Source organism: Bubalus bubalis, chromosome 2 (genome assembly GCF_019923935.1).
Source record: "Bubalus bubalis isolate 160015118507 breed Murrah chromosome 2, NDDB_SH_1, whole genome shotgun sequence".
NCBI classification, from domain to species: domain Eukaryota; kingdom Metazoa; phylum Chordata; class Mammalia; order Artiodactyla; family Bovidae; genus Bubalus; species Bubalus bubalis.
The window spans coordinates 148,797,000-148,808,145 of record NC_059158.1 but is presented as its reverse complement, the minus strand read 5'-3'; the positions used below and the strand labels follow the sequence as shown (position 1 = coordinate 148,808,145).

Genomic DNA, 11,146 nt, shown 5'->3' with positions numbered 1-11,146 from the left:
AACGAACATAAAATGCCATGTCCTGTAAGCACACACACTATGATGGGCTCAGAAAAAAGAGAGGGTGCTCACTGTACGACATGACAAGGGACAGTCCTTCCTGGTAGGACCTTTTTATTTTAAAAGACGCTCTTGCCTAGAAATGAGAGATGTCTGAAAGCACACCTGGTGCTCTCAGTGCTCAGAGAACTTAAAGGACTTCAAGCGTTAATCAGGACAACCTCCTGTTCAGGAACTCTGGCCTTTCTTTCCTTTAACTTTTCATTTTGAGAACCTCTGGCTTCTTAACAGAGTTTCCTAGATGATGCAGTGGTAGAGTCCACCTGCCAAAGCAGGAGGCACAAGAGAGGTGCATTCGATCCCTGGGTCAGGAAGATCCCCTGGAGTAGAAAATGACAACTCCAGTATTCTTGCCTGGAGAATCCCATGGACAGAGGAGCCTGGTGGGCTACAGTCCAGGGGGTCTCAAAGAGTTGGACACAACTCAGCATGCAGCAGGCACCGCATCTTAACACATATTTAAGATCCCGTATTTCCCCATTTAAACAATTCCTTTTATTATTTGATCATTTTGGAAATGATGATAAAGTCAAAGATAACCAGTTATGTTTTATAATTTTTTCTGAAGTATCCATTTGTTATATGTTAACTGATGAGGAAGATAATGAGAACAGTTTAAAGAGTAAACTGAACAAAAATTCTGCTCACCTTGTCCTCCTAAAATTCCTGTTGATTTCACAACCATCTCAAGCTTTTTGTCCCAGGTAAATGTTCGGATATAATCTGTTGCAGGGGTGAGATGAGCAGTAAAAGCTCTCTTAATAAATATAAGCAGATAACAATCACAATTACCACTGCTATTACTTCTACATTAGTTAACATTGAGTGCTGGCAATATTGTAGGTGTAGACAATATGCCAAGGGCTGTCCTAAGGGTTTTTTACCATTTTAATTCTTCCAAACCTCATAACAACCTCACAGGGCTTTATCTTAAGTAAATTCCTGAATACATATATTTTTGATAATGAAAATGGAAATGAGAAATATGAATAAAAGTACTAGAACAGAAAAACTATTATTTTTAAAATTTCAAATGAGTTTGTGAAAACATTCAATAAGCTATTACTACAACAGGTTCAGTATAGTCTTCAAAGGTTACTCTGGCTTCAATCATGAACTGCACATAAGACATGCTCATCAACCTACCTATAATTCCAACTACTAGCTCATTGCTGGTATCGTCTCGCCCAACTAGCAAAGAATAGTCTATAATGAGGTGGCTAGAAAGGAAGTGGGAGTCGCTCCGGATCGAGGCTCTCAGCACAGCTTTGGAATGAGAACGGATATACAGAGGGTTGTCTCGAACCATCTTTAAGAGATTTTCATCCAGAAGAACAACATCACAGCTCTCTTTCCCGGTATCGGTTTTTACATTTCGATTCCTAAGTGAACCCTTCAAGTCAAAAACCTAGCAGAAAGAGAATTCTCTGTCATTTATGTGAGTTGCTACAAATGGTTAATTAATATAATTAAATTTAAAAGGCAGAAAGCTTCCTTGTACCCACTATCCTTATAAACACTTTAATATTTAACTTTAAAATTTATAACTTATGTAAGTCATTGAATGCATACATTGTAATTATATAACACAAAAAGCAAATGGTGATATAATTGTATCATATGAAACTAATAACTAGGTACCCAAATATTCAAATATGTCAGAAATATACTGACCCATTTAATCAACTATAAGAAACATTAACAAGTAACTCCAAAAATATATTGCTGAATCATAAACCAGTTTGAAAAACAGATGTAAACAGTCTTAGGAAATTTCAAGTTTTGATATCAAAACTGTGCAGGACAATGCAGAAGCAACAGCATATTTCTAGGAATTTCTAGACAGTAGGAAAAAACAATGCTAGTCAGGGGACTTGGGAACTAGACCAGTGGAACCTGAGGTGTATTCTACAGACCAGCTAATCAGCTGTTCCTGACTCAAGATCAAAGAGAAGCTGATGCCAGAATGTAAACTGATTACACATCATTAAACCTACAGTTTAGTTCAGCAGCAGCTTTTGCTATAGCAAGACTTTCTCAATGAAGAAAGCAGTACATTAACTTACATTCTAAAAAAAAAATTACATTCTCATTCAAGCTCCTAGCTCCACAGACTGGAAACAGTTCAAAGACCAGTACATTGAAGAGCACTGTTCTAGAATCTAGACCAACTTGAATTCTAGGAAGAGCTGTGAGACCTTGATAAAGTCCTCAATTCCTCTGAGCCTCAGTTTCTTCATCTTTAAAATGGCCAGACCCATTGGATCTGCCTTCTTACTCTATAATTCTGTGTTTCTAGGATATTGTTTATGTTAAATTTTAGGACCAGTCCATAATATTCCTCTTTATTCTTTCAGTAACTCAAAACTTAAAGCTGACCTAGTAACCAAAGTTTAATATTTACTATCAAATACCATGTTATTCTCTAATCATTATGTTCAGGAACCAAAAATATGAAGGGATCCAGCAGCTAGTTTGCGTGGTTCATTATCCTTACCTGGGCCATCTTTCTCCCATAGAAAAGATTTTCCATGACAAGGAGATCTAGCTTCTTTTCAGTGTTGTTCTGAGAATTCTTATAACCAATTCTGTAAACTCCAAGAATCTTGGCCAATGCAGTAGGCCTCTAATTCAGCAAAGATAAAAGTAACCTCTTATCAAAAAGGATTACTTATGAATATTATGCTTAGTGAAGTCAGTGAAAAATAGATACTGTATGATATCACATATATGTGAAATCTAAAAAATATAGATACAAATGAATGTACATGCAAAATAGAAACAGACTTAAGAAATATAAAACTAGCTTGTGGCTGCCAATGCAGAGAAGGAATGGGGGAGGGACAAATTTTTTCTATGAGAATAACAAACTACTCTGTAACAAACAGAAAAGCATAGAGAAAACTGCCCTTAGCACTTTCAGGAGGTTAAATGGACCAGTAAACTCTAGTTACAGATCAGGGTTTAGGTTTCTACCTTTTGCTGAACGGCATTTGTAATGTAATTGAAGTAGTGTGGTGCGAAGTCAAGGAAAGACTGGACTTCCAGACGAGGCATTTGCTTCAAAATGAATCTGTCATCTAAAAGGCAAAAATTTCACGTTTATTCAGTTGCAATATTTACTGAGGTAATCTAAAATAAATCATTCTAAGAATCCTAAATGACTTGCTCACTTCATGTTTTGAAGGGATGTTTTTAATACGATAACGCTGAGAAGATTTTGATCAGAATATAGTTCTCAAGTTGAAGGTTTGGAAGGGCTTCTGAGAATTTATATAGTCAATAAAACTCTGCATTTGACAGTTGCACACCTGAAGTCATAGCTAGATGATCTACTTTTTAAAACTACCAAGTAAAATGTTACCAATTCCTTTGTTAGCAATCCAGGAACTAACAGTTATAAAAGTGCCTATCAAGCACATCTTTGCTGATGCATTTTCTCAAGTAACTGCACTTTCAGTGAGTACGGAGAACTCAAATATGTAGTACAAATGGTTGCAATCTGCTGTCAACTCCTGCAGGTTAAGAACTTGGCCTTACAGTTTTCAAGTCAAATGTTTCAATTTTTATCTTTCTCCCATCAGCTCTGAGGTACCTTGTGAGTTTTCTAGAAGTTCTCTGTTACTATTTACATGTGGAAAACTCAGGACTAGAAAGAATTTAGTAGGGATTTGATCAATACCTGTCTTTCATTAATCCTCTCAAGCATGAAAAGAAAAACATGTTTGCTAAATGACACATCACATTACCTCAGTTCAAGGGATTCATAAATTATCCGAGGGAAAAAAGATGGATGCCGCTTAATTAGCAAATGATCAAAAAGGCCTTGGAGAAGAAAATGGCAACCCACTCCAGTATTCTTGCCTGGAGAAATTCTTGCCTCCAGTATTCTTGCATGGACAGAGGAGCCTGGCAGGCTAAGTCCATGGGGTCGCAAACAGTCGGACACAACTGAGCAACTAAACAACAACAGCAAAAAAGCCTACCTTCAGTAGCGTAAAAGGCAGCTCCTGATTTGCCTCCTCGGGCCTGCCACGGAGAAGAGTGAGAAAGCGAACGAATGAAATCTTCTTCACTGCTGCCCAGAATCACTTCTCGCATCTTATGAAACTCTCCCGCATAGTAGAGCCGACAGTAAAACTTGGCATTGGCATCTGAAAATTCTATAAACAGAAATGTTTTTAGAAAAAAGCTCTTCTGAATCAGAAGTATCTTTTCCTTCTTGCCCACTCCCCACCCCCACACCAAATGCAAGCATTTAATTTTCTCCATGATAGTATTTTTCATGTTAAGTCTACTATATCCCTGTTTATCACTATTCTGTTGTCTTCAGGAAGGATTAAGAGAGTACCTTAGGACCACCCTTACATATTTCTAGAAAAACAACCAAACATAAAACAAGACTCGGTTCTAATTTTATGCTGGTTACTGCATTTTCATCGTTGTATGGTTACATCTTAAATTTCACTGTGTTACTATTCTGGGTAACAAAACATGTACACACAATTCCAGATGCCTTGGTAAGGTACTGTGGCTCTAAATTATACAAGAACAAATTATTTAAACCTTAGACATCTAATTAAATTAAAATTTATAAATTAAATTATATTTAAATTAAATTTACAAATAGATTTCCTTTTAAATTAAATAATGTAAAGTTTATAAACTAAATCTAGATGAAACAAATGCTCATCAGCACAAAGACTTAGTATTCATTTCAAGAGATAGGATATTTATCTAGTGTGAAGCTAGGAGCTTCAAATAATGGAGTTTATTCAATTATAGTCCTGGGTGCCCAAACCAGAGATTTATCTCATACTTACGAAGCTCCACATGAGGATTTGTAAGTTGTTTCTTCTGTGTATCTCCTCCATCTACTTCATCTAAAAGATTTAACATCATTAGTAGAGCCAAAGTTTTAGGCAGTTATCAGTTTATTTTGTGTATTCTTTTTCCCTGATATAAATTAAAAACTAAGTCAGTTAGTATTATCCTAGTCAAGCCACGCTCAAACAAGCATCATGCATACAATTAACTGTAAATTATTACAATAAAAATGTATGTATGTTTTGAAAGATCAATTTTTAGATTAAAAATCAGAGAATTCAGATTGAAGAATAATTTTTCTTATAGTTAAATAATCCCTATGATAGCAATAAACTTACTCAATTCTAACATCAAGACTTTCTGTGGCTATTTTACCAAAGTTTATGACCAGTTTTCCCTGTGTCTAGAGTAATGCTTTCCCAATATTCTGAGATGCTTTATCATATACTAAGATATATGTGCACTATAGAAAATATACTAATATCTACTTCAGAGCTGTTTTGTTTTTCTTATTTGACTAATGTGTCTGGCAAACTTATTGCCAGACAATTATTGTAGAGTTGTAATATATTTTAACTCTAATTACTGTAGAGTTGTAATACATTTTAACATCTAGAAGAACAAGTCATCCTCTAAGTTTCCCATTTCAAAATTATTTTTTTCAAAGCACCAATGCCTTCTAAGGATCACAGCCTATAGAATACTAAACACAGATCTTAATTATTAATGAAAACGTATCATGCAATCTCTATTTCTTAAACTACTAATTCATGCTGTAACCCAGGGGCTGCTAAACTACTCCTCTAAAGGGCCAGATGGTAAGTATTTTACTCAGTTGCCACTACTCAACTTGCCAATATAATGGGAAAGCAGCCAGACAGTAAGTAAATGAAAGGGAGGGTGTGTGTGTTCCACCACAACTTTATTTACAAAGACAGGTCAGCTCAGTTATCTGACTCCTGGTCTAACCCTGTATTCAAACACCATCAGGTAGATGTATTTTTTTAAATACCTAAATGAAGGTGGGTATCAGTAGCTTCCACCTTACAGAGACTGCAGAAGAAAGGGGATGTCTGAGAGGGCAATGGGATGACCTCATTTGAACATACACTGTGAGCTATACAGTGAGATAGATGCATAATGTCACTTAGTCCTCAGTAAACCTTGGAAGACACTGCTTTTCCATTATCGATACAGCAAGTAAGGATTTCTGATGATACCTGAAACCAGCTGGATTCTCCCAGCACCAGGCTTTTCCCACTCTATCCCACCACGGTGTGAGAAGAGCGGGAAGGCCCTGATTTCTGCAGTAGAAGCATCTACTTAAAGCTGTAAGGAACATAACCAACTGAAGTAAGTAAACTGAAGCCTAAAACAAGCACATTTGGTCTCCTTCAACACACCTTGAGGCTCAATGCCTTGATTCTCCGTCCCCTCCTTGCCCGTCTGCCCCACTTGGTAGTAAGCACTATCTGCTCCACGTAAGGTCTCTCTCTTCTGGGAAGAGAGGTCAGGGCTTTTCCCTGCTGTCCCTCGGAAGAAGGACAACATTCCAGAAGCCTTTTTGGCTAAAAATAAGAGGTAACATATTAAGTACAGGTCACTGCACGTAGAAAACTAAAAATTTAAAATTCATTCCTGTGTAAGCAGTAACCATTATATAAAAGTAATAAATAAGAGTAACACTAATGGATTCATTTGCACAGATTATTATTCCATATGGTTTATGGGGGCTTTAGGGGGCAATCAAGCACTCTTATTATCAAGAACAGAAGAAAAGCAATGTTCAGATAGCTACATATCAAAATGTGAGAAATTATTAAATATAGAGAAAGACTTTAAAAAATTTCTTTCCAAGGCCATCATAGTATCTTAAGCAACAAGTTTAAGATAGGGCTAGGTTCTTATAGTATTACAGTACAGCTCATTAAACTAACACAGAACAGTATTCCAAGCTATGAAGATTCAAAGTTAAAAGTAACATATTTATATCATCTGTGTTCCTATATTTTAACACAGCAAAATATATAATTTGAGTTTTAGCATTTTTCAAAAATAAGTAGTATAGGATGGCCAAAGATATCACTAAAGCTTGTTCTATACTTTTATTCTTCCTTTTGAGCTTCATCATATCATTAATACATATGATCCTAATTTGGGGGTAGCCTTTCCCTCCTCCAAGGGATCTTCCCAAGCCAGGGATCCAACCGAGGTCTCCTGCATTGCAGGCAGATTCTTTACCAACTGAGCTATCAGGGAAGCCCTTTGTACATTTACCATTAACAAAATCCACACCAAATCTCAATCATTAAGTGCTTACTTAGGGTGGCAGACACTATCACATTCTCCTCAATATCCAATCCCACCTTGCTCCTTGCTAACAGAGCTCCAATATTCTTTAGGGCAGCAGCATGTGGAGTCCCAGGAAAAGAATCATGATTTGTATAAACTAGCCAGGACAATGATGCTCACCACTTTCTCAGTCTCCTTTGCAGGAAAGGGTGGCCATGAGACTCAGTTCTAACCAATGAGACTGAAAAGGAAAGGGAATTTCCTAATAAAAGACAAGAGCAGAAGCTTGTACTTCCCTTCCTTCTGCCTCAAATGCAGACATTAGAGTGAGACATCTCTGACCATGAATAAAATTTAAGAGAAATCAAAGAGAAACTAACCCTTATGTTGTCATGACAAAGCCAAGTAGCTGAACCAATGCCAGCAACTGCCCATTTGCAGACGTTGCTATTTTAAAAAAATAAACTGTCCTTTGTTTAAGCCCCAGTAGATTTGAGTTTTCTGTTCAGTTTAGTCACTCAGTTGTGTCCGACTCTTTGCAACCCTATGGACTGGAGCATGCCAGGCTCCCCTGCCCATCACCAACTGGGTTTTCTGTTACTTGTAGGGAATATTCCTGACAAACACAACTTCAAATCTCTGCTCCCCACTACCTGTGTAACCTTGAGCAAAGTGCTTAATCTAAGTCTTAACTTACTTTCTGAAAAATGGAGATATGTCTAATATGGGGTTATTGTGGGAATTAAAGAAGATAAGACATGAAAAGTTCTTTTCACAATGCCAACAATGCTGTAAAAACAAACAAACAAACAACAAAAAAAAACCGATAGTATATTTCTTATGTCGCATGCTTTAAACTGAAAGCTCTAGCCAAGAAGGCTGATCCTGCTTCTTTTTTGCATGGACCTTCTTTTTGCATGAAACGCTTCTAGGCGTTTCAAACTCAAAAACTTAAAAATCAAAGAAAAGTGAAATATACACAAAAGAAAATATATAAAAATTTTACATCCATATTATAGTTCAAAGATCAGAAACAATAAATCCTTGCCAGATGGTATTTCTTATTTAATGTGTTTTCTTCTTCAAACCACAATTACAAACAAAAGTACTTCTCCATTTGTAATCTTACTTGGCTGTGGTTCTGCTTCTACCGCACGGTTTGTCTGTCCTCCACTGATCTCAGGTAGTCTAATTGGGCTGCTACTCTTTGGTCTGCTGTCTAAAGTACTAAAATGAGAAACAGAAGAAAAGTTGGTTTTATATGATTCAGACACAAAATAACAAGTACTCTAATTCCTATATTAATCTACTTCCCACCTAACCCCACCCACAATATCAGAAATCTGGTTCATAATTTATATAAACACAGGTTAGCATGGAAGAAAAAGTCTTGAAATGTATACTAGACTTTTAAGAAAAAGAAAAATGTTCAAGCTTTAAGAATACAGGGTCTTAAAATATTTTTCTCAGGTCTATCAGAGCTATATTATAGCACCCGTTAAGTCAATGGTGACAATTATGACAATTTCTGTCTCAAATACCTAAAATACCAAAAATACTTAAAAGAGCTGGTTTGGCAGAGGTTTGCTTTGTTTTTTAGCTGTTAAGATCTTTAATTATTATGGAAAATTCTTAAAGTATTTAAAGTACAAAGCTAGGCAGTAGTTTACCAATTTCAGAAATTAATTTTCACAGCAAAGAGAACTTAAAAACTTAAAAATGTAAATATGCAATACACTTTGAACTTCTATGACACTTATAAGAAAACTGTAACCTAGCAGACTTTTTAAGGTCTTTTGCTATACCTGAATTTTGTTCTGTCAATTACTGGCTAAAAAATGAGTGCCACTGATTAAACTCTAGAAACTTTTACATCAACAATAAGCTGTAATAAAACTGAAATAGGAACACGTAGAAAATGATATAGTTCAATTAAAATAAATTTTCCTCAATCACGTATCACCTGTTTGTTGGAAGCCCTTCTTCAGCACTGTTCCGCTGAGTGGCTTTGGACAATTCCTCTAAGGCATTCCGGTATTCTTTACAACTTAGGATGGAAACAGATTGAAATATGTTAAACATTAAGGTCTTCTTTTAAAGTAAATCATATGCTTTAGAATAAGCTTTGCATTATAGAAACACAAACATTATAAGCATCCACATCTAATGTACTTAGACAAATAACATTAGAGTTAAATAACAAAAATTATCAAGTAGAAACTTCATGAAGAAAGTCAATATGTACACCAAAAAATAATACAAAATATAATCCAACACACCAGCCAGACTCAATATCCTAAACAATGATTGTGAAGGCCTCCATACTAACATTTAGATCAAATGCCTTCAGGGGGTTGAACAGCTAATTGAAAAGCATGAAACTTCACCATTTAGTGTAATAGGGAGGAAAGGGACTTGAGAGTGCTTTTCAACTTAAAAGTGCTCAACTTTAAGAAAAAAACATTTTTTTTAAGGTTGCACTGTCCAGCAAAATCCAACTAGCAGCCTGGGAACCCTGATTTAGATAAATCAGATGTGAACATGTATTATTTTTCCAAGATATTAGAAAAAGGTGACGTCAACTAGAAAATCCGCTTCCTAATAGTAAAAAACACATATTTTTTTCATTGACTTTCCTGCCTTTCTTATCTATTCATGCAGTATGTTCAGTTCAGTTCAGTTGTTCAGTCGTGTCCAACTCTTTGCGACCCCATGAACCCCAGCATGCCAGGCCTCCCTGTCCATCACCAACTCCCAGAGTACACCCAAACCCATGTCCACTGAGTTGGTGATGCCATCCAACCATCTCATCCTCTGTTGTCCCCTTCTCCTCCTGCCCCCAATCCCTCCCAGCATCAGAGTCTTTTCCAATGAATCAGCTCTTCACATGAGATGGCCAAAGTATTGGAGTTTCAGCCTCAGCATCAGTCCTTCCAATGAACACCCAGGACTGGTCTCCTTTAGGATGGACTGGTTGGATCTCCTTGCAGTCCAAGGGACTCTCAAGACTCTTCTCCAATACCACAGTTCAAAAGCATCAATTCTTCGGCGCTCAGCTTTCTTTATAGTCCAACTCTCACATCCATACATTACCAATGGAAAAACCATAGCCTTGACTAGACGGACCTTTGTTGGCAAAGTAATGCCTCTCCTTTTTAATATCCTGTCTAGGTTGGTCATAACTTTACTTCCAAAGAGTAAGCGTCTTTTAATTTCATGGCTGCAATCACCATCTGCAGTGTTTTGGAGCAGAAAAATAAAGTCTGACACTGTTTCCACTGTTTCCCCATCTATTTGCCATGAAGTGATGGGACCAGATGCCATGATCTTAGTTTCCTGAATGTTGAGCTTTAAGCCAACTTTGTCCCTCTCCTCTTTCACCTTCATCAAGAGGCTCTTTAGTTCTTCTTCACTTTTTGCCATAAGGGTGGTGTCACCTGCATATCTGAGGTTATTGATATTTCTCCTGGCAATCCTGATTCCAGCTTGTGCATCCTCCAGCCCAGCGTTTCTCATGATGTACTCTGCATGTAAGTTAAATAAGCAGGGTGACAATATACAGCTTTGACGTATTCCTTTTCCTATTTGGAACCAGTCTGTTGTTCCATGTCCAGTTCTAACTGTTGCTTCCTGACCTGTATACAGATTTCTCAAAAGGCAGATCAGATGGTCTGGTATTCCCATCTCTTTCAGAATTTTCCACAGTTTATTGTGATCCACACAGTCAAAGGCTCTGGCATAGTCAATAAAGCAGAAATAGATGTTTTTCTGGAACTCTCTTGCTTTTTCGATGATCCAGCAAATGTTGGCAATTTAATCTCTGGTTCTTCTGCCTTTTCTAAGTATCTGGAAGTTCACAGTTCACGTATTGCTGAAGCCTGGCTTGGAGAATTTTAAGCATCACTTTACTAGTATGTGAGATGAGTGCAATTGTGCAGTAGTTCGAGCATTCTTTGGCATTGCCTTT

General features: G+C 36.8%; 1 protein-coding gene across 13 annotated transcripts in view; it reads right to left on the bottom strand.

Annotated features, from left to right (window-relative positions):
- PIKFYVE (phosphoinositide kinase, FYVE-type zinc finger containing) overlaps positions 1-11,146 on the bottom strand; it is an 82,187-nt gene that overhangs the window by 3,390 nt on the left and 67,651 nt on the right. For 10 of the 13 annotated variants that reach the window (XM_025278133.3, XM_025278131.3, XM_025278129.3 and 7 more), the window contains 9 exons: positions 9,143-9,226; positions 8,309-8,406; positions 6,291-6,455; positions 4,884-4,943; positions 4,047-4,223; positions 3,037-3,140; positions 2,558-2,686; positions 1,207-1,468; positions 709-783 (listed from right to left, as the gene is read on the bottom strand). In XM_025278133.3, the coding sequence (XP_025133918.1) occupies positions 709-783; positions 1,207-1,468; positions 2,558-2,686; positions 3,037-3,140; positions 4,047-4,223; positions 4,884-4,943; positions 6,291-6,455; positions 8,309-8,406; positions 9,143-9,226 (1,154 nt within the window). Of the gene's footprint in view, positions 1-708; positions 818-1,206; positions 1,469-2,557; positions 2,687-3,036; positions 3,141-4,046; positions 4,224-4,883; positions 4,944-6,290; positions 6,456-8,308; positions 8,407-9,142; positions 9,227-11,146 lie in introns of all 13 variants that reach the window. The other 3 variants (XM_044937704.2, XM_044937705.2, XM_044937706.2) reach the window with 3 other exon arrangements.